Below are 22,497 nucleotides of genomic sequence, written 5' to 3'. Positions count from 1 at the left end.
GCCTCTGCCTCCCGAGTAGCTGGGATCACAGGCATGCGCCACCACGCCCGGCTAATTTTATATTTTTAATAGAGATGGGGTTTCTTCATGTTGGTCAGGCTAGTCTCCAACTTCTGACCTCGGGTGATCCGCCCGCCTGGCCCTTCCAAAGTGCTGGGATTACAGGCGTGAGCCACCGCGCCCGGCCCTAGAACTCTTTTTTTTTTTTTTTTTTAAATCATGAGTTAGGCTGATAATTTTCAGGGCAAATCCAAAGAGTCTCCATTAATGTCTGTCTTCATTTCGTTAAGGTTTCACATGAACACTGGAGGATATGCAATGGCTTTTTTCAGCGCAAAAATTCACATCCTACCAGGTCAAGTGACTGGAGTTCACCTGTCTCGGGTGTACCGCACCTTGCGCCAGGCTTCAGAAGCTAGATCCCCGAGTCTCGAGGTCCAGCTGGGCGTGGAGACGGATACGTGCCCGCCGCGCCTCGCGCATGCGCCCTAGGCCCGCAGGGCCCCGCGCTCGAAGCTCAGCTCCCAGTGTACCCTGCTTTAACTAGCCAGCCAATTCACCTTCCTTCCCGAAGCTCCCAATTCGGCATTGCCTGGAGGCGGAAGTGGGTGGGAGGGGCCAGATGTGAGCCCCTCCCCGGAAGTGGGCGGGGCACAAGGGCTCCACAGTCGTTCCGCCGCCGCCCAGTCGGGTTGCGGCGGAGGCCGGTCCTGGCTTTGTAGCTAGCTCAAGATGGCGGCGCAGCCACCCCGCGGGATACGCCTCAGCGCGGTGAGCAGCCGCGAGGGGTGGAGCGGGCCGTATCCCAGGAGGGCGGGCAGGCGGGCAAGCGAGGGTGGGCCGGCAGTGGGCGGTGGCGGCTTGTGGGGCCGGCGAGGCGGCGGGGGCTGCGGCGGGGCCAGGGGAGGGGGCGGCCATCTCGCTCCCGTCGGCGGAGCGGCTCGGCTGCGGGTCGGGCTGGGGCGGCGCGGGACGGGCTGCGTTCCGTCGCCTCTGCATTGTGTTTCTGTTTTGCTTCGGGGAGGGCCAGGGTCGCGGCCCTCCTCCCAGCTCCCTTCTAGTCTACCCGCAGCTGTCGTCCGCGGGCGAGGCCTCGGCGGGAGACCGGACTGCTCCCGGGGCCGCGGCGCCCCTGACTTTTCTGTCCGCTGGGCGCCGTGGTGGGAAAGGAGCGGGTTCCGCGTCCAGAAACGCCGGCGGCCTCGACCTCCCGGGGGCGGGGACTGGGCTCCGGGCCTGCCCGCGGGCGGGTGGAGTCGGGATGAGTGTGCCTGATACCTGTCAGTGCCCGCAGCTTCCTTGGCAGTGGAAGCCCTGGGGCCCAGACCCTAGATCGCCGAGCTCGAGCTCTCCTCTATCCCACGTTGCGTCTGTTTTGGGGAGTTTCGAGTTCTTGGAAACCCTGCGAACATTTCATGTATCTTAAATCGTAGGGAGCGGTCACACAAGATAACTTGAATCTCACGTCCAGGAAATGTGGGCGTGGCTTCCCCACCTGATTATCCTAAAAAACTTTACTTCCTTGTGAGCGCAATTGTTGTTATGCTGAAACGTTCCTCTTTTTTGGAGCTTGTTGACTCTTGCCAAAGAATGACTGCCCTAGTGCCACTAATTTTAACATTCGAATGGGTAGTGACTGCTGGGGTACGAACACGTAGAGAATAATTGGTGCATTGCTCTGCGACTTCTTTCATTCGTTTAGGCAGATTCTAACGCCTGGTTTTGACGGACTTTAAATTTTTTCTAGTCCGATCTTTGTGAAATGATATCTGCTTTTACTTGCATTTCCTTGACTATTTTGTGTGGTTGAGCTCTTCGCATGTCTTTGTGGTTTTTTGTTTTGGTTTTTTTTTTGAATTGCCTATTCATATCCTTTGCCCATTTTCTATTTTTCTTTTGGGAGGATCTTTATTGATTTGTAAGAGTTCTTTACGTATTCTAGATAAAGGTCCATCCTTTCGTTATGTAACTGGCTTATTGAGCCAGCTAGGCTTTGGTAGTTTGAAAATAGAGGACAATTTTATTCTTTTTTTTTTTTTTAACCATTGGCTGTAAACATTAATTATTCCCCACTTGTGTGAATCTGGGTTGACTAACGCTTTCCCGTTAGCTTAAGGTATTGTAAAGTCTGGCCTTATCTAGTTCAAAATCTCTATTCTCTCTCCCTCCCTTTTCCCCCTCTCTTCTTTCCCGGCTTCTCTCTCCTTCCCCTCTCGAGGTTGAGTCTTGTTCAGGCCCAGAAACCTGTAGGGGAGAAATACAGTGAGTTGATTTCCTAACTGTTTCTGTCCTTTGATTCTCTTCTCCCTTCCCGGCCCCCGGACTCTTGTAGACTCTGGCTCTTCAAGATTGAGGGGAGAAAGGAAGCAGAGATAATGGTCAAACAGCGTTTAGACACCAGCATTGTTAGCGGGCCCTCTGGGTGTTGCTGCTGTCCATGTGCTGGGTCTTTGTTTTGTGGGTAATATGGGCTGTTGGGAACCTTACTGACAGAAATCTCCCATCTGCAGCCTCTTTGCTTTTGCTTTAGGTCAGGAGTTGGCAAACTACAGCTCATGGGCCAAATCCAGCCCAGCACCTGTTTTTATATGGCCTGAAGGCTAAGAGTGATTTATACATTTGTAAACGGTTGAGGAAAGAAAGAAGAATGTTTAGTGAGGTAAAAAATAATGCGAAATACAAATTTCAGTTCCCATAAAATTTTATTGGAATATAGCCATAAACATTATTTGTTTATAGTTCTCAAATGCGTGCATTAATAGAGATACAAGTTAATGAGCTTATGCATTTGTCAAAAGTCCTACATTTTAAAGGCACAAAGGGTGAACCCTTAGTGTATACACTTTTTTTTGGGGGGGTGGGCTAGAGTTTCACTCTGTCTCCAGGCTGCAGTGCAGTGACACGATCTCGATCTCGGTTCACTGCAACCTCCACCTCCTGGATTCAAGCACTTCTCCTGCCTCAGCCTCCTGAGTAGCTGCGTTTACACACATGGGCCACCACACCCGCTAATTTTGGTATTTTTAGTATATATAGGGTTTCACCATGTTGGCCAGGCTGGTCTCAAATTGTGCCCGGCCCAATGTATACACGTTTTAAACAGTCATTTAGGAGGTCAGAGATACCAGGATGAAATGCAGAGTGACAAAAAGTTTTTAAATTTTTTGCTTTTTACGCCTGTAATTCTAGTGAAGTGAGATGCATATACTTTGGTTTTTGTTGTTGATTTTTTTCAGAAATCCTACTGTGGATTTAGCTGATGCACACTCGTCACCACCTCCCATACTTCAATGCTTTTATCACTTTTTTTGGTTGAATTACTATATGGTTTGTTATTACTCTTGCAAATGAGTTAACCAGTGTATAGTATGATTGCATTTTCTTTCTTATACAAACCTTTTGTTTTCCCTGAAGTTAATTGATTTATATTTTGTTTGTTTAGTTTTTCTCTGTACTGATCATCCAGACATCCAGAGAACTGGGAGCTCTTTTCCAGATGGATTCAGACACACCCAGTGTTTTGTCATTTGGAAGTCAGTTGGGAGTCATCGGCTCAGTCGTAATTTGGGGACTTCCCTTTAACATCTGTCTGGAAATTTCCTTCCTCTTTTCATGTGTCTCCATCTCACATATCCTTCTGTCTGATATGTAGCTTAGTGACTGACATTCTGAAGCCTACTCTCTCCGGTTCAAATCCTGACTCATAACCAGATGTGTGTCCTTGGCCAAGTCATTTAACCTCTTTGTGCCAGAGTTTCCAATCTGAATGATGGCAATAATAATCTTACCCACCTCAAAGTGTTGTTTTAAAAATTACATGAGCAAATAGATAAATAAAAGGGCTGTACGTGCTGTACGTGCACAATAATGTTTGCTATTTTTGTTACTGTTAGTGGTGGACAATATCCACCACTAACAATAAAACCATTTCCAGAAACAAGTGTAGCTTCCTGAAAAAAGGGTTCATGGGAAGAAAAAAATTTTGTCATTTCTGGAAAATACATTCATGCTACCCTTGCTCTTTCTTGAATTATAATTTGGCTAGATTTGCATTCTGGATTGGAAATTCTTTCCGAATTTTAAAAATGTGCTTGATTGTTTAATAGAGGCTGTGCATTTTATTGGGCACTTAGCCTGGAAGCTCAAGTCCTTAACATCTGGATAATGTTCTTATTTATTTTGACAATTTTCTTCCCACCAATTTTCTTCCTCTTTTTTGTTTACTGTCTTCTCATTGTTTTTCCTCTTGCGGGATTTCCTCCACTTATCTCCTCCCGTGCTATTGTAGTGTTTTTCTTGTTTGTTGTTTGTTTGTTTTTGAGATGGAGTTTCTCTCTTGTTGTCCAGACTGAAGTACAAGGCTCACCGCAACCTCTGCCTACCCAACCTCTGCCTACCGGGTCCAAGCGATTCTCCCGCCTCAGCCTCCCAAGTAGCTGGGATTGCAGGCATATACCACCACGTCCGGCTGATTTTGTGTTTTTAGTAGAGACGGGGTTTCTCCAATGTTGGTCAGGCTGGTCTTGAACTCCCAACCTCAGGTGATCTGCCCACCCCAACCTCCCAAAGTGCTGGGATGACAAGGCTGAGCCCACTCCCAGCCACAATGCTTTTAATTGTTACAAATAATGTCTTAGTTTTTTAATGTCTTTTTGAATTCTCCCTGGACAAAATGTTCATTCGTATTGCTAGATACATTAACTGTATTATTATTATTATTTTTTTTTCTGAGACGAGTCTCCATCTGTCCCCCAGGCTGGAGTGTAGTGACACAATCTCGTCTCACTGCAAGCTCCGCCTCCTAGGTTCACGCCATTCTCCTGCCTCAGCCTCCCGCGTAGCTGGGACCACAGGCGCCTGCCACCACGCCCGGCTAATTTTTTGTATTTTTAGTAGAGACGGGGATTTCACCGTGTTAGCCAGGATGGTCTCGATCTCCTGACCTCGTGATCCACCTGCCTCGGCCTCCCAAAGTGCTGGGATTATAGGCATGAGCCACCGTGCCTGGCCTAACCGTAGTATTTTTGAAGTTTTCTTTTGCTCATTGCATTATCTCTATTTTCTTCATGTTTCTTTTACTGTGTATTGTTTTTGGTTTCTAATTTTAAACACTCTCAAATGTCTGGAAACAGCCTTCTCACTTTTTTTTTTTTTAAGACAGAGTTTCACTCTTGTTGCCCAGGCTGGAGTGTGGTGGCACGATCTCAGCTCACTGCAGCCTCCGCCTCCCATGTTCAAGCAGTTCTCTTGCCTCAGCCTCCCAAGTAGCTGGGATTACAGACATGTGCCACCACGCCTGGCTAATTTTTTGTATTTTTAATAGAGGCGGGGTTTTACCGTGTTGGCCCGGCTGGTCTTGAACTCCTGACCTCAAGTGATCCACCCGCCTCGGCCTCCCAAAGTGCTGGGATTACAGGCGTGAGCCACCGCACCTGGCAGCCTTCTCACATTTTTAAGTGAGACACTAAAAACTGACTGCAAGATTTTCATATGTGAATAGAGCTAGTTTGGTGGGTTTCACTGTTGGGTGATCACATAGGAAGGAGTCATTTTGTTGGGGGTGCTTTACGTTGGTGTCTGTAGACTGTAAAAAATGGGAACTGTTGGACAATAAGATAAGTATATTTTTAAAAACTGAAAATCTTAAAAAGTAATTTTAAAAAACGAGAACAAAAAAAAACAAGATGCTATCCAGAAAGGCCAGGCGCAATTGTTAAGGAACCAAATAGAACTTTTAGAAATCAGCTTCCCAAGGAGGAATTCTACTGTATGTAGTCTCCTGCCATGGCATAATCCTGGCTGCTAGCTCTTGGAAATTGGCATGAAAGGAAGAAAGGCATATCACATTGTTCAGTTTGCTAACTTGCTGTTTATTTGTTCATTGTTGTAATAAAACACATGTAGCATACAATTTATCATGCTAACCATTTTAAAGTTTCAGTTCAGTACTACTAAGTACATTCACGTTGTTTTGTAATGACCAGTCTCTCCAGAGCTCTTCTTGTTGTGAAACTAAAACCCTGTACCCATTAAATAGTCACTTCTCCAGCACCTGACAAACACCATTCTACTTTCTGTCTAGGAATTTGACTACAGTAGTCCCCACTTATCTGCAGTTTTGCTTTCTTCAGTTTCAGTTACCCAAAGTCAACCATGGTCTGAAAGTATTAAATGGAAAATTGTAGAAACAGTTCATAAATTCTAAACTGTGCCCCCATCTGAGTCGTGCCTGGCATGTGAATCATCCCTTTGTCCATTATATCTGCACTGTGGATATGTGCTGCCAACCTATTAGTCACTTAGTAGCTGTGAGTTATCAGATTCGCTGTCGTTGTGTCATTTTATTTTATTATGAAATTGTTGTTAATTTGGCTGGGTGCAGTGACGCACACCTCAGCACTTTGGGAGACCAAGGCAGGGGGATCACTTGAGGTCAGGAGTTTGAGACCAGCCTGGCCAATGTGGTTAAACCCTGTCTCTACTGAAAATACAAAAATTACCTGGGCGTGGTGGCGGGTGCCTGTAATCCCAGCTACTCGGGAGGCTGAGACGGGAGAATCGCTTGAACCCGAGAGGTGGAAGTTGCAGTGAGCTGAGATCTTGCCATTGCATTCTAGCCTGGGTGACGAGAGCAAAACTTCTTCTCAAAAAAATAAAATAGAATAAATTATTGTTAATTTGGCCAGGCTCGGTGGCTCATGCCTGTAATCCCAGCTTTGGGAGACTGAGGCGGGCACATCACTTGAGATCAGGAGTTTGAGACCCGCCTGGACAAATGGTGAAACCCCAACTTTACCAAAAATCCGAAAAAATTAGCTGGGCATGGTGGCACACACCTGTGGTCCCAGCTACTCAGGAGACTGAGGCAGGAAAATTGCTTGAACCTGAAGACGAAGGTTGCAGTGAGCCACGCCACTGGACTCCAGCCTGGACAACAGAGCAAGACTCCATCTCTATATAAATAAATAATACAATGTTAAATTCTTACTGTGCCTTATTTATAAATTGAACTCTATCATAAGTATATACAGGGACAAATCGTATATATGGTTTGGTACCATCTGCAGTTTTAGGAATCCACTGAGGGTCTTAGAATGCATTCTCTGAGTCAGAGGATAAAGGCAGACTGCTGTACTCATATCAGTGGAATTATACAGTATTTGACTTGTGACTGCCTTATTTCTTTTTTTTTTTTTGAGACAGAGTCTCGCTCTGTCGCCCAGGCTGGAGTGCAGTGGCCAGATCTCAGCTCACTGCAAGCTCTGCCTCCCGGGTTCACGCCATTCTCCTGCCTCAGCCTCCCGTGTAGCTGGGACTACAGGCGCCCGCCACCGCGCCCGGCTATTTTTTGTGGTTTTTTTTTTTTTTTTTTTAGTAGAGACGGGGTTTAACCGTATTAGCCAGGATGGTCTCGATCTCCTGACCTCGTGATCCGCCCGTCTCGGCCTCCCAAAGTGCTGGGATTACAGGCTTGAGCCACCGCACCCGGCCGACTGCCTTATTTCATTAATGTCTTCACGGTTCATCCATGTTGTAGTGTGCCTTAGGATTTCCTTCCTTGCTTAAGGTTAATATTTTATTGTATGTCAGAAGACAACATTATAAATTTAAATTTTTGTTGTTGTTGTTGAGATGAGTCTCACTCTGTCGCCCAGGCTGGAGTGCAGTGGCACGATCTCAGCTCACTCCTACCTCTGCTTCCCGGGTTTAAGCGATTCTTGTGCCTCAGCCTCCCAAGTAGCTGGGATTACAGGTGTGTGCCACTGTGCCTAGCTAATTTTTGTATTTTTAGTAGAGGCGGGGTTTCACCATGTTGGCCAGGCTGGTCTTGAACACCTGATGTCAAGTGATCCACCTGCCTCGGCCCCCCAAAGTCCTGGGATTATAGGTGTGAGCCACTACACCCAGCTGCCTTCCTCTATTTTTAATTTCACATTTATATAAAGTTGATATGATCAAAAAGTATATTTGTTTTTGTCCTGGTTCTTGGCACTGGAGCTCTTGAAATCTTTGGTATTTCCTGATAACCATGAGAAGAACATCTTTTGTTATTTATAGTAATAAGCCCCCGCCCTTTTTTTTTAAGCACATCTGAGTTTATGCTAATTAGCTGACTTCTTTTTTTTTTGGAGATGGAGTCCCCCACCTCTGTTGCCCAGGCTGGAGTGCAGTGATGCGATCTCAGTTCACTGCAGCCTCCACCTACTGGGTTCAAGTGATTCTTCCGCCTCACCCTCCCCAGTAGCTGGGACAAAGGTGCACACCATCACACCTGGCTATTTTTTGTATTTTTAGTAGAGATGAAGTTTCGCCATGTTGGCCAGGCTGGTCTCGAACTCCTGACTTTAGGTGATCTACTCACCTCGGTCTCCCAAAGTGTTGGGATTACAGGCATGAGCCACCGCACCTGGCCAATTTTTTGTATTTTTAATAGAGATAGGGTTTCACCATGTTGACAAGGCTGGTCTCATACTCCTGACCTCAGGTGATCCACTTGCCTCAACCTCCCAAAGTGCTGGGATTACAGGCATGAACCACTGGGCCCAGCCTGTAATATCCTTTACATTGTAACTTTTAGCCTCCCTGGGCCACATTGGAAGAATTGTCGTCTTGGGCCACGCACATAAAATACACTAACAATAGCTGATGAGGTTAAAAAAAAATTGTAATGATAGCTGATGAGCTACAAAAAAAAAAAAATCACTAAAGAAACTTCATAATGTTTTAAGAAAGTTTACAGGCCGGGCACGGTGGCTCATGCCTGTAATCCCAGCACTTTGGGAGGTCGAGGTGGGTGGATCGCCTGAGGTTGGGAGTTTGAGGCCAGCCCAGCCAGCATGGTGAAATCCCGTCTCTACCAAAAATACAAAAAAATTAGCTGGGCGTGGTGGCAGGTGTCTGTAATCCCAGCTACTTGGGAAGCTGTGGCAGGAGAATCGCTTGAACCCGGGAGGCAGAGGTTGCAGTGAGCCGAGATCGTGCCATTGCACTCCAGCCTGGGCAACAGAGCGCGAGACTCCATCTCAAAAAAAAAGAAGAAAGTTTACAAGTTTGTGTTGGGCTGCATTCAAAGCTGTCCTGGGCCACGTGCATCCCGCGGGCTGAGGGCTAGACAGGCTTGGTTTACAATGAATCAGTGTTTTTTTGAGTTTTGTGAGCATTATAGCACATTATCAAACATAAAGAGGGAATCATATGAACACCCAATTTATGAATTACAGGAAGCTCTAAATGGTAGTTGACTAATAATTTTCTTCTTGTTTGGTAGTATAAACCAAAAATAAAATTCTAAGGCTCTTCCAGCCATCTGAGTGGACTTCCTTCTCAGCCAGAGCACTCTAAACATTTAATCTGAAAGACTAGTTCAGGCCATGAGAGAAAGTTGGGGTCAGACCTGCTTCATTACTCTCTGGTGTAACATCACATAACAAGGAAAGAAATCAAAATAATTCTAAATGGATTTCTTTGTCATATCTTGAAGTTGCCCTACAAAGTTTGTCTCTTGTGGAAAAAAATGTATGTTGTGTAGAGAATCCCCTTTTCCCTCTTTTTTTCTTTTTCTTTCTTTTTTTTGTTGTTTTTGAGATGTAGTTTCGCTCTTGTTGCCCATGCTGGAGTGCAGTGACCCAATCTCAGCTCACTGTAACCTCCTCCTTCTGGGTTCAAGCAATTCTCCTGCCTTAGTCTCCCAAGTAGGTGAGATTACAGGCATGAGCCACCAGGCCCGGCTAATTTTGTATTTTTAGTAAAGGTGGGGTTTCATCGTGTTGGTTAGGCTGGTGTTGAACTGCTGACCTCATGTGATCCACCAGCCTCGGCCTCCCAAAGTGCTAGGATTACAGGTGTGAGCCGCCAGACCCGTCCTGAGCCACCGCACCTGGCCATTCCGTTTTTTTTTTTTGTTTCCAGATCCGGGAGATAATCAACTAAGAGTCAGGCACCCTTTTCAGTCTCATAAGAAAACATTTTACAGCCTCTTCTGTCTTAAGCCTGCTAGCTAAGAGCTTCTTCTGCATAGTGAAACTTTGGTCTCCACAATCCTTTGTCTTAACCCAAACATTTCCTGTCTGTTGATCCCAGGTCCTTAGACAAACTCAACCAATCATCAACCAGAAAATGTTTAAATTTACCTAGAGCCTGGAAGTCCCCACTTTGACTTGTCTTGCCTTTCTGAACCAAACCAATATACATCTTAAACGTGTTTCATTGATATCCCATACCACCCTAAAATATGTAAAACCAGGCTGTACCCCGACCACCTTGGGCACATGTTCTCAGGACCACCTGAGGGCTGTGTCATGGGCCATGGTCACTCATATTTGGCTCAGAATAAATGTCTTCAAATATTTTACAAAGTTTGACTCTTTTTCGTCGACAGTAGCCAGAGGTTTTACACCCCAGGGCCATACCCCATGGTTAAGATGTAGATTGGGGGAAGAGTGTATCATTCTTTTATCAATGGTAGAATGATATTTGTACAGGGGAGGAGGTGGGACAGGAAGGTTTTCCTGATGCCTCAGTTTTGAGAAAAGACTTCTTGGGCAAGATGAAGAGCTGGAAATTTAGTTTCATTAAGAACTGTTTGTGATGTGTGCTTTAGAAAGTCTGAGTTACCTATACTCCATATTTCATGGATGTATGCTGTATTATATGATGTCTGCCAGAGAAAGTCTGAATTGCATGTATACTAGTTTGAACAGTCTTCTTCAGGATACTGTTTCTCACTTGTGTGCTTCAACTTAATGGTAAATAAGGTTTGGGAATTGTCCAGAAGCAAGTGTGGACAGAGGAAAAGTAGACCTTTCTGACACCTTGTGGCAGCACCTGAAAACTACAGATGTAGTTGGCTTGATCTACAGTCTAATCTTTTTAGGGCTCTTCACAATGCAAAGTGCTTTCCACCTTTTTTCCCCTAATTAGGAGAGAATCTGTTCAGAATGAACAAAAAAATTGCATGAAAATTCTCTGGATACTGAAATTTTTAAGGCTCTGCCTTTTAAAACTACTTGTGTGTTTTTGGCCAGGTACAGTGGCTCACGCCTGTAATCCTGGCACTTTGGGAGGCTGAGGCGGGTGGATCACGTGGTCAGGAGATCGAGATCATCCTGGCTAACACGGTGAAACCCTGTCTCTACTGAAAATACAAGAATTAGCCGGGCGTGGTGGCGGGCGCCTGTAGTCCTCAGCTCAGGAGGCTGAGGCAGGATAATGGTGTAAGTAAATCTGGGAGACGGAGCTTGCAGTGAGCCTAGATCATAACACTGCACTCCAGCCCGGGCGACAGTGAGAATCTGTCTCAGAAAAAAAAAAAAAAAAAAAAAAAAGAACTACATGTGTGTTTTTATACACTTGTACATAGCACTATTCAGGAATTTAGAGAATTCCCAATAGCATGAGGTTGACTGGCATATTCTTCCATAATGAATTGTGAGTAAAATCTGACATAAAGCTTTGGGAATTAAGACTCAATGCAAATTTGTTGCATTGTGTTCAAACGAAAAACCTTACACAAGTTAAAGTTTTATTGAGCTAAGAATGATTCAATATTGGGCATAGTGGCCCACTACTGCAATCCCAGTACTTTGGGAGGCTGATGTGGGAGGATCACTTGAGGCCAGGAGTTGGAGACCAGCCCGGGCAATGTAGTGAGACTCCTGTCTCTATAAAATAGTGTAAAGTTAGCCAGGCATAGAGGTGCATGCCTGTGGTCCCAGCTACTCGGGAGGCTGAGGGAGGAGAATCACTTGAACTCAGAAGTTCAAGGCTGCAGTGAGCTATGATTACACTACTGCACTGCAGCCTGGGCAGCAGAGACTGACTCTGTCTCTAAAAAACTAAGAGGCTGGGTGCGGTGGCTTACACCTGTAATTCCAGCACTTTGGGAAACCGAAGTGGGTGAATCACTTGAGGCCAGGAGTTCGAGACCAGCCTGGTCAACATGGCGAAACCCCGTCTCTACTAAAAATACAAAGAATTAGCCATGTGTGGTTGTGCGCATCTGTAATCCCAGCTACTTGGGAGTCTGAGGCAAGAGAATCACTTGAACCCAGGAGGCGGAGGTTGCAGTCCGCCGAGATTGTGCCACTGCACTACAGCCTGAGTGACAGAGCACAATTCTGTCTCAGAAAAAAATAGGACAGGCTTCAGAACCAGAACAGGTTCTAAGCACTCTGACCTGCAACGTGATCAGGCAATATTTATGGACAAAACAAAAGTAAAGTACAGAAATAGTTTAATTGGTTGCAGCTTGGCATTTTGCCTTATTTAAATCACCTGGTGACCTGTGATTGTCTGAAGATGGGCTTTTGTAATTGACTGAGACTCAGATGTTTGTTACTGGAGTACAAATTCTCCTGTTAGGCATTCAGTTAGTTTTCATACTGTTAGGTTGTAATTCCTTATATACTGACTGGAGTATGGAGGCATTCTCGGGCCAAGTTTAGTTTAACAATTGGAACCCTTTTTTTTTTTTTTTTTTTTTTGAGATGGAGTCTCGCTCTGTCACCCAGGTTGGAGTGCAGTGGCACGATCTCAGCTCACTGCAAGCTCCGCCTCTTGGGTTCACGCCATTCTCCTGCCTCAGCCTCCTGAGTAACTGGGATTATAGGCGCCTGACACCAAGCCCGGCTAATTTTTTTTGTATTTTTAGTAGAGACAGGTTTCACCACGTTAGCCAGGATGATCTCGATTTCCTGACCTCGTGATCCGCCCACCTCAGCCTCCCAAAGTGCTGGGATTACAGGTGTGAGCCACCGTGCCCGGCCAACAATTGGAACTCTGAATTCTTTGAAGAGTTTGTAGTTGTATACTACTCCACTGCTACAAGTTCAGCTATAATGAAGTTGGAGTAAATAATCAAGTCACAGTGCCAGAAAAGCTTATTGATCAAGCCAAGTTAAGTTTATTAGGCCTGACACGTAGGAGAAAATGCCTCCTTGACAAAGTCTTAGTTGTGTCTCAAAATAGAGAAATTAGGAAATGGTGTTTATAGGATTTTAGGGCCTTGGCTGGATCATTTTAAGGTAGGTCTTGGCAAGGTAGGTCCCTATTTGGGATTGGACAGTTATGACATTGTAGACTTAAAGAGGGCAGTGTTTTGTACCAAGTCTTGGTGAGTAAGCTGTTTAGTTGGTTCCCAATGTTATCTCCTAAGAATCGAATATTCTAGATTGTATCTTCCAGATGTATCCTGGAACAAGCAGCTAAGTCCCTTTTGTTTGGTCTCAATGTTGTTTAACATGGGGATAAAAATACTGGTTTTTATTTTCAAAAGTAAGACCTGAATTAATTTACATGAACCTTTTGTTTGTTTCAGCTTTGCCCGAAGTTTTTACATACAAATTCTACTAGTCACACCTGGCCATTCAGTGCAGTTGCTGAATTAATAGGTATGTAGTTTGACATTTTATATACCATTTGTTGCTTACAATTGTAGTATTTTTTGTTTTTTTTTTTTTAGACGGAGTCTTGCTTTGTCGCCCAGGCTGGAGTGCAGTGCCGCGATCTTGGCTCACTGCAAGCTCCGCCTTCCAGGTTCACTCCGTTTTCCTGCCTCAGCCTCCTGAGTAACTGGGACTGCAGGCGCCTGCCACCATGCCTGGCTAATTTTTTTGTATTTTTTTAGTAGAGATTTTTCACCGTGTTAGCCAGGATGGTCTCGATTTCCTGACCGTGATCCACCCACATCAGCCTCCCAAAGTGCTGGAATTGTAGGCATGAGCCACCGCTCATGGCCTACAATTGTAATTTTAAAAACCTTTTATTGAAAACTTAAGTACAAGTGTCCTTTAAAAAAAAAAAAAGTGTGTTGGCCAGGCACTTGAGGCTAGGAGTTCAAGACCAATCTGGGCAACATAGTGAGATCCAGTCATTACAAAAATATTTAAAACTCAGCTGGGTATGATGGTGCATGCCTGTGGTCCCAGCTACTCAGGAGGCTGAGGTGGGAGGATCACGTGAGCCCGGGAAGTTGAGGCTGCAATGAGCCGTGATTGTGCTATTGCATTCCAACCTGGGCAGGCGACAGAGCAAGAAAAAAAACAAAAGCAAATACCTCGAATGATAACATTAATGATAAAAATTACATAGCATAACAGCTATTCACATGGATGTCAGGTTAGTCACTGTTCAGCTTTCTCTTTAATACTACCCAAGGATTTCATAGTTTTTAGGATTTACTTTGCTAAGTTCCTCAAGTGTTTATATTGAAAATATTTTTATTTTTGTTATAAAAGTAAACAGAATTATAAGGAGTTTATTTTGAGATGAGATCTCACCATGTTGTCCAGGCTGGTCTAAAACTCCTGGGCTTAGGCGATCCTCCCACCTCAGCCTCAGGAGTATCTGAGATTACAAGTGTGCACCACAGTGTCCGGCAGAATTATGTTTATTAGTAGCACAAAAGTATGTGTAACATACAGCATGGATTCATTTTTCTGGTATCAGGAGGAGGATTAGTATTGTGTTAGATTTGTGATAAATTCTTGCTTCTTTCAATAAATGGGAAGTTTAAGGTTTAGGATTGTATTTTAACAGCATTTCAATGAACATGAGAAAGCGGCAAGGTTGCAGTCAGATTTGCATTTATGGGTCATGATTTTTTTCTTGGGAAAAATTCATGCATAGGCTGGGCTCACAGTTGTTCACACCTGTAATCCCAACACTTTGGGAGGCTAAGGCAGGAGAGGATCACATGAGCCCAGGAGTTGGGGACCACCCTGAGAAACATAGTGGGGACCCCATCTCTACAAAAAATACAGAGATTCGCCAGGGTGGTGGTGCATGCATGTAGTCCTACTTCCTCGGGAATCTGAGGTAGGAGGATCACTTGAGCCAAGGAAGTCAAGGCTGCAGTGGAGTAAGTCTTGCTCCAGCCTGGGCTACATAAGACCCTGTCTCCAACAAAAAGGAAAAGAAAAAGAAAAGAAAAAGTCATGCACACAAACATATGCCTAGTTGAAAAATTTAGGCATATGTTTAAGAAACAGATAATAAAGGGAAATTGTATTCTTAGGAATTCTTAGATATATTTTAGAATTTTTATCAAGGAAGAGTTCTATCTTAGATGGAAGAAAAAATAAAAAGAAGAAACTTTTTTTTTGTTTGTTTTTGAGACAGAGTCTTGCTGTGTCACCCAGCCTGGAGTGCAGTGGCTCAGTCTCGGCTCACTGGAACCTCCTCTACCTCCTGGGTTCAAGCACTTGTCCCTCAGCCTCCCGAGTAACTGGGACTACAGGCGCCCACCATCACTCCCGGCTAATTTTTGTATTTTTAGTAGAGAGAGGGTTTCACCCTCTTGGTCAGACTGGTCTCAAACTCCTGACCTCAGGTGATCCACCTACCTCCTCCTCCCAAAGTGCTGGGATTACAGGCATGAGCCACTGCGCCCAGCCCTAGTTTTCATTTTTTAATATATTTCTTTGTACACCTATTCTGAGAGAAATGAGTATGTTAAACAAGGATGTTAAATGGAGAGGTATACAGAAATAATGTAAAAGCTGCCAGAAACTTGATTTAACTTGGTGAAACTGAGAAGTGCCACAATTTAAAGAAATAGTAGAAAGTGAATCTGCCATCCTTATATGTAGCTTAGCAGAAAATGTTGCTGCCTTCTCATTTATTCATCGATTATTGTGTACCTTCCATTGACAATCAGATCTCTTTCCCCTATGGTAGCCAGGTTAGTCCCTCTTTTTTTTTTTTCTCTTTTTTTTTTCTCTTTTTTTTCTTTTTCCTTTTTTGAGACGGAATTTCACTGTTGTCGCCCAGGCTGGAGTGCAATGGCGCTATCTCGGCTCACTGCAACCTCGCCTCCTGGGTTCAAAAAATTCTCCTGCCTCAGCGTCCCGAGTAGCTGGGATTACAGACGCCAGCTACCATGCCCGGCTAATTTTTTTTTTTTTTTTTAAATACAGATGGGATTTCACCCTGTCGGCCAGGCTGGTCTCAAATTCCTGACCTCAGGTGATCCGCCCACCTTAGCCTCCCAGAGTGCTGGGGTTACAGGCGTGAGCCACCATGGTCATCCTTTTTTTTTTTTTTTAATATATATTTGAGACAGAGTCTTGCTGTGTTGCCCAGGCTAGAGTGCAGTGGCATGATCTCTGCTCACTGCAACCTCTGCCTCCCAGGCTCGAGCAATTCTCCTGTCTCAGCCTCTGGATTAGCTGGGACTACAGGCATGCGCCACCATGCCTGGCGGATTTTTGTATTTTTAGTGGAGGTGGGGTTTCACCATGTTGGCCAGGCTGGTCTCTAACTAACTTCAGGTGATCTGCCAGCCTCAGCCTCCCAAAGTGCTCGGATTATAGGCGTAAGCCACCGCACACAGCCTTAGTCCCTCTTTTAATCATCTCTGCAGTGTAGTGATTTTTCTTCTTTGTACTTCTTTGGTGTGCTGGGTACCAGTCTTTGCTGTCTCTTTAACATGGAAGGTGTTAATTCTGTAATAGTCAATTGATATATACCAGGATGCAGTTTATTTTCATGTTCTTAAATCTTAGGAGTTGCTAAAAATTGCAGCTTTTAAAGTTGTCTTAAAACATAGTCTTCTATTGCTTCTTATAGGATTGTTCTGAACTAATTGCTCTTTTTTAAAGTGGAAAATCAGAATTTCTTCAAACTTGTGTTTCCCAGATAATGCTTACGATCCTGATGTGAACGCTAAACAAATATGGATTGACAAAACAGTAATAAATGACCATATATGCTTGACATTCACTGACAATGGGAATGGTATGACTTCTGATAAATTACATAAAATGCTAAGGTAGGTAAAAATGTGCCACACTTCTTAAAATTGTTGCTTTTGCCTAAAGGGTTTCCCATGCCATACTGACTATTCTTGGTTTTTGTTTTTTGAAATGAAATGCTGTTTGTACAGTGTGGGCTATTCTCTAAGAGTCTTCCCATGATTTTCTACTCCTGGTAGTTGATTAGTCAGTCCTCACCATTCTCATCACCTACTCCACCCTACCTCCAACTCCCTAAAAGTCCACCATTCCTTTAGAGTTGTAGTATATTTTTATCAATTACTGATAACTTTAGTGTAAATTAGGTTTAACCAGTATTTGTAATAAAACTTACCACTTTGTTGGGAGTAACTTTTAGAGGAAGAGATTCCTGGGGTGAAATCTCACAGTCCCAGGAGCATGGGTTATACTCAGCTATTTAGTCAGGGTGTGCCAGCAATGAGTTTCCATGTTAGTACTTGTGATCCTTTCTCTCCCCTGTGATGTAGATTTGGTTTCCTTCATTTCAGAGCTGGGAAAACACATCAAGATACATTAAAAGTAATCTGCCCAATACATAAAAAATCAACAACAACAACAAAAAAGTAATCTGCCCAAGATTATACAGCTAGGAAGGGTGAGGCCAGCATTTGAACCCAGGCTTTTTACTTGGTATTACAATTAATGAATTAAAAAAAAAAATTGTAGGTATTTATTTATTTATTTTTGATGATAGGTATTTATTTTTTTTAATCTTTCTTTTCTTCTTAGCTTTGGCTTCAGTGACAAAGTCACCATGAATGGTCATGTGCCAGTTGGATTATATGGGAATGGCTTCAAGTCAGGTTCTATGCGTCTGGGTAAAGATGCAATTGTTTTTACCAAAAATGGAGAAAGCATGAGTGTGGGCCTTTTGTCTCAGACCTACTTGGAAGTCATAAAAGCGGAGCATGTTGTTGTTCCAATAGTGGCATTCAACAAGCACCATATCCTTTTGGTTGTGCAAAAGCTGTGGAGAAACTGAAGAAATAATTCGGAAACATTGCATATTTTTACCTTCTTCCAAATTATTTCCTTTGAATAACACCTATTCCATTTCTTACCTCTGTCCTCTGCATTTACCATACACCTGAGGCTAAGGGTTTGTTCCTTTCTCTTCTCTGTTGGACTCCTACTATGGAAATACTCAACATTTTATGTTAAACTTCCTATACCTCTTCTGTTTAGTTCAGGGTTATTGTAGACTAGTAAGACTTTATGGTCTGGCTTGAAAATTTGACTAGTGACCACGAAAGGCAGGATAACTTCAGGAAAATGCCTTTTGTATGAACACATTGAAATATTGGAAAGTATTAAGTTAGTTAGGAATAATAACCTGCTCATTTTTTATTCTTCTTGATGTTTGTTTGAAATCAAACTGCCATGGTAAAACTTAGAAAATAGGCTGAGAGGCCGGGCGCGGTGGCTCAAGCCTGTAATCCCAGCACTTTGGGAGGCCGAGACGGGCGGATCACAAGGTCAGGAGATCGAGACCATCCTGGCTGACACGGTGAAACCCCGTCTCTACTAAAAAATACAAAAAAACTAGCCGGGCGAGGTGGCGGGCGCCTGTAGTCCCAGCTACTCGGGAGGCTGAGGCAGGAGAATGGCGTGAACCCGGGAGGCGGAGCTTGCAGTGAGCTGAGATCTGGCCCCTGCACTCCAGCCTGGGCGACACAGCGAGACTCCGTCTCAAAAAAAAAAAAAAAAAAAGAAAATAGGCTGAGCTCGGTGGCTGATGCGTGAAATTCCATCACTTTGGGAGGCCAACGCAGAAGGATTGCTTGAGTCCAGAATTTCGAGACCAGCTCAAGCAACATAGGGAGACCCTGTCTCTACCAAAAATTTAAAAATTACTCGGTCATGGTGGTGGGTGCCTGTGGTCCCAGCTAGGCTGCAGTTAGCCCTGATCATGTTACTGCACTCTAGCCTGAGCAATAGTGAGACCCTATCTCAAAAAAAAAAACCTTGGAAAACTATGTATAAATAGTTTTTCTGTTATTTAAGTTTACAGAGTTGGTTTTCATATTGTAATTATGAAAAATATGTTGGCAATCTGAGTCTTTAACTTACGATATACGACAGATGATTAATTTAGCAGAATCAAAAGCCAGCCTTGCTGCAATTCTGGAACATTCTCTGTTTTCTACGGAACAGAAGTTACTGGCAGAACTTGATGCTATTATGGGCAAGAAGGGGACAAGGATCATCATTTGGAATCTCAGAAGGTAAATGTAGACATAGATGTTGACCGTTTGGGAGTAAAGTGCTTGTGCAGGGTGGTGTCCCTACATTCATCTCTTGTTACACATAGTAGAAATACATGGAAAGGTACTCATTTTTTGGTGTAGTTACTGATTTGTCTTTGCCCAGGATATTTTCATATTGTTAAAAAAAATTTTCTTTTCTTTCTTTTTTTATTTATTTTTTTTGAGATGAAGTCTCGCCCTTGTCCCCCAGGCTGGAGTGTGATGGCACGATCTCAGCTCACTGCAACGTCTGCTTCCCAGGTTTAAGCGATTTTCCTGCCTCAGCCCCCCCAAGCAGCTGGGATTACAGGCGCCTGCCACCACGTCCGGCTAATTTTTGTATTTTTAGTTGAGACGGGGTTTCTCCATGTTGGCCAGGCTGATCTAGAACTCCTGACTTCAGGTGATCCACCTGCCTCAGCCTCCCAAAATGCTGGGATCACAGGCATGAGCCACTGCACCCAGCCAAAAAAAATAAAATTTTCTATCCCTGCCATTCAGTCTCCGTTAGCACTCCATTATGTCTCATTTATTCCACCCCGTCTTCTCAAAAAAAGAAAAGAGAAAAAAAGCAATGAGAAGACAAATTTAGGAGGATAAATCTTTCTTCATTGTGTCCATTACTTAAAGCTAAAAGTGATGTAACACCTGATGAGAAAAGTAATATAGGTGAGATTTTTGCGTTGCTAAAATTTATAATCCTTTATCTTTGTGAGGATAAAATCCTTCACAAATAAATTTTAAAATTTAAGACTAATATCTAATATTGAAAGATCTAAGACATACTGAATCACAGGAATAAAGCACAGGGTAGTGATAAGACTAAAGAACTGAAAAAACTTGTGCTATTCTGATACCTGAATTCATTTTTCATGCTTTCACTTCCCTACCCCTCCTTCTCCTGGAGGATTTTTTCAGTTATACTTTCTGAGATAATTGTAGATTCACGTGTAGTTGTAAGAAGTAATAAAGAGATCTCATGTACACTTTATCCAGTTTCCCCTGGTGGTAACATCTAACAAAACTGTAGTACAGTAGTGCTATTGATATTGACAGGATTTTGACATTGATACAGTCAGAATGCAGGACACTTTAGTCATCACAGGAATCCCTCATGTTGCCCTTTTATAGCCATACCCACTTCCCTCATAACCCCACTCCCTCCTTAACCCCTGGCAACCTCTAATCTGTTCTCTATTTCTATAATTTTGCCATTTTAAGAATATTACGTAAACAACATGGAAACCTTTTGGGATTGACTTTTTTCACTTAGCATAACTTTTTGATGTTTTCCAGGTTCTTGTATGTATAGACCTTTTTCTTTTCTTTCTTTTCTTTCTTTTTTTTGAGGTGGAGTTTTGCTCTTCCCCCAGGGTGGAGTGAAGTAGCACCATCTCGGCACACTGCAACCTCCGCCCACTGGGTTCAAGTGATTGTGCTGCCTCAGCCTCTCGAGTAGCTGGGATTATAGGCACCTGCCATCATGCCCAGCTGATTTTTGTATTTTAGTAGAGACAGGGTTTTGCCATATTGGCCAGGCTGGTCTTGAACTTCTGACCTCAGGTGATCCACGCGCCTCAGCCTCCCAAAGTGCTTGGGATTACAGGTGTGAGCCACCGCACCCAGCCAGTTTGCACCTTTTTCTTGTTGAGTAGTATTTCATTGTATGTGTGGAACCCAGTGTGTTTACCTATTCAAGACATCTGGGTTTATAGTTTTGGGATATTACAAATAAAGCTGTAAACATTTGTGTACATGGTTTTGTGGGAATATAGTCTTCATTTTTCTGAAATAAATATCCGGCATGTAATTGCTGTATCATATAGTACTTGAGTTTTATTTTCTAAGAAATACCAGACTGTTTTACCGATAATTTTCCTACTATCAATGTACGAGTGATACAGTTTCTCCACATCTTCCAGGATCCGTTTTCTTTTTTTTTCTCTTGCCTTTGCACCCCCAGTCCCCCACTGACATGCACCATGTGTAGGTTTATTTATTTGCTTACCTTTTTAATGGCTTACAGTGTTTGCTTTCTTATCTTGCTGTGAAGTTAATTTTTGGTTCTTTCTAAAAAATTTTTTTTGCAGTTACAAAAATGCAACGGAGTTCGATTTTGAAAAGGATAAATATGATATCAGAATTCCTGAGGATTTAGATGAGATAACAGGGAAGAAGGGGTATAAGAAGCAGGAAAGGATGGACCAGATTGCCCCTGAGAGTGACTATTCCCTGAGGGTATGTATTCAACTCTCTTTGTAGAAGTGAGAAAATCATTGAATCATGGTAGTATTAGGAGAGCTCATGTTACCTACTTGTGATATAAAGGCTGCCAGTGCTCTCTGAATGAAAGTATCTCAGACATGAACCAGCTTAGTTAAACTTTTCATTAGCACACTGGTTGATTTATTTGCTTAGAAACCCTTTTTAAATTGTAAAGTCGTCAGGCCTAACAATGCTTGTAGTTTTTACTATATGCTGACATTATTATCATATTAGAATCAGTATATTATTATATTAATCAGTGTATGGTGGCCAGACTAATTAATTCAACAGACAACAAATTCAAAGTCTTATTAAATTTGACGTATTTGCCTGTGCGTGGTGGTTCACACCTGTAATCCCACCACTTTGGGAGGCCAAGATGGGTGGATCACAAGGTCAGGAGTTCAAGACCAGCCTGGCCAAGATTCTGTAACCCCGTCTCTACTAAAAATACAAAAATTAATCGGGCGCGGTGGCAGACACTTGTAATCCCAGCTACTTGGCAGGAGAATCACTTGAACCTGGAGGTGGGGCAAGAGGGGGCAGAGGTTGCAGTGAGCCGAGATTGCGCCACTGGACTCCAGCCTGGGTGACAGAGTGAGACTCCGTCACTCACACAAAAAAATTTAATATGTTCTAGAATATGTACCTTAATTGTCCTAAAGCAATAAATTATAGACTATAGATAGATAAGGCACATTAATATAATTTTGTGATAAATGCCTCTAGGATTTTCCCTTTAGAAATGAGGTTTTTGTTGTTTTTCTTTTTGGAGATTAGGTCTTTGGGTGTCACTCTCTCAGCCAGGCTGGAGGGCAGCAGTGCGATCTTGGCTCATTGTAGCCTCTGCCTCCTGGCCCCAAGCAATCCTTCCACCTCAGCCTCCCGAGTAGCTGGGACTACAAGCGTGTGCCACCACACCTGGCTATTTTTTTTTATTTTTGGTAGAGACAGTGTTTCACCATGTTGTCCAGGCTGGTCTCAAACTCCTGGTCTCAAGCGATCCATCTGCTTCAGCCTCCCAAAGTGCTGGGATTACAGGTATGAGCTACCGCGCCTGGTCAAAATGAGTGTCTGTGTAAGATTGAAGAAATTGGCTCAGCACAGTGGCTCACACCTATAATCCCAGCACTTTGGGAGGCAGAAACGGGTGGATCACCTGAGGTCAGGAGTTGGAGACCAGCCTGGCCAACATGGTGAAACCCTGTCTCTAC

The 22,497-nt window shown here is 43.6% G+C and overlaps 1 protein-coding gene across 1 annotated transcript in view; it reads left to right on the top strand.

Moving 5' to 3' along the window:
* Positions 1 to 259: 259 nt before the first annotated feature.
* Positions 260 to 22,497, top strand: part of MORC3 (MORC family CW-type zinc finger 3) — a 56,595-nt gene continuing 34,357 nt past the window's right edge. The window contains exons 1-6 of the mRNA XM_050785751.1: positions 260 to 771; positions 13,316 to 13,388; positions 16,636 to 16,768; positions 17,502 to 17,716; positions 18,850 to 18,997; positions 21,109 to 21,256. Coding sequence (XP_050641708.1) covers positions 733 to 771; positions 13,316 to 13,388; positions 16,636 to 16,768; positions 17,502 to 17,716; positions 18,850 to 18,997; positions 21,109 to 21,256 — 756 coding nt within the window. The 5' untranslated portion in view covers positions 260 to 732. The remainder of the gene's footprint in view (positions 772 to 13,315; positions 13,389 to 16,635; positions 16,769 to 17,501; positions 17,717 to 18,849; positions 18,998 to 21,108; positions 21,257 to 22,497) is intronic.

Source organism: Macaca thibetana, chromosome 3 (genome assembly GCF_024542745.1).
Source record: "Macaca thibetana thibetana isolate TM-01 chromosome 3, ASM2454274v1, whole genome shotgun sequence".
In the NCBI taxonomy this organism is placed as follows: Eukaryota; Metazoa; Chordata; class Mammalia; order Primates; family Cercopithecidae; genus Macaca; species Macaca thibetana.
This window is presented reverse-complemented; position numbering and strand designations above follow the sequence as displayed.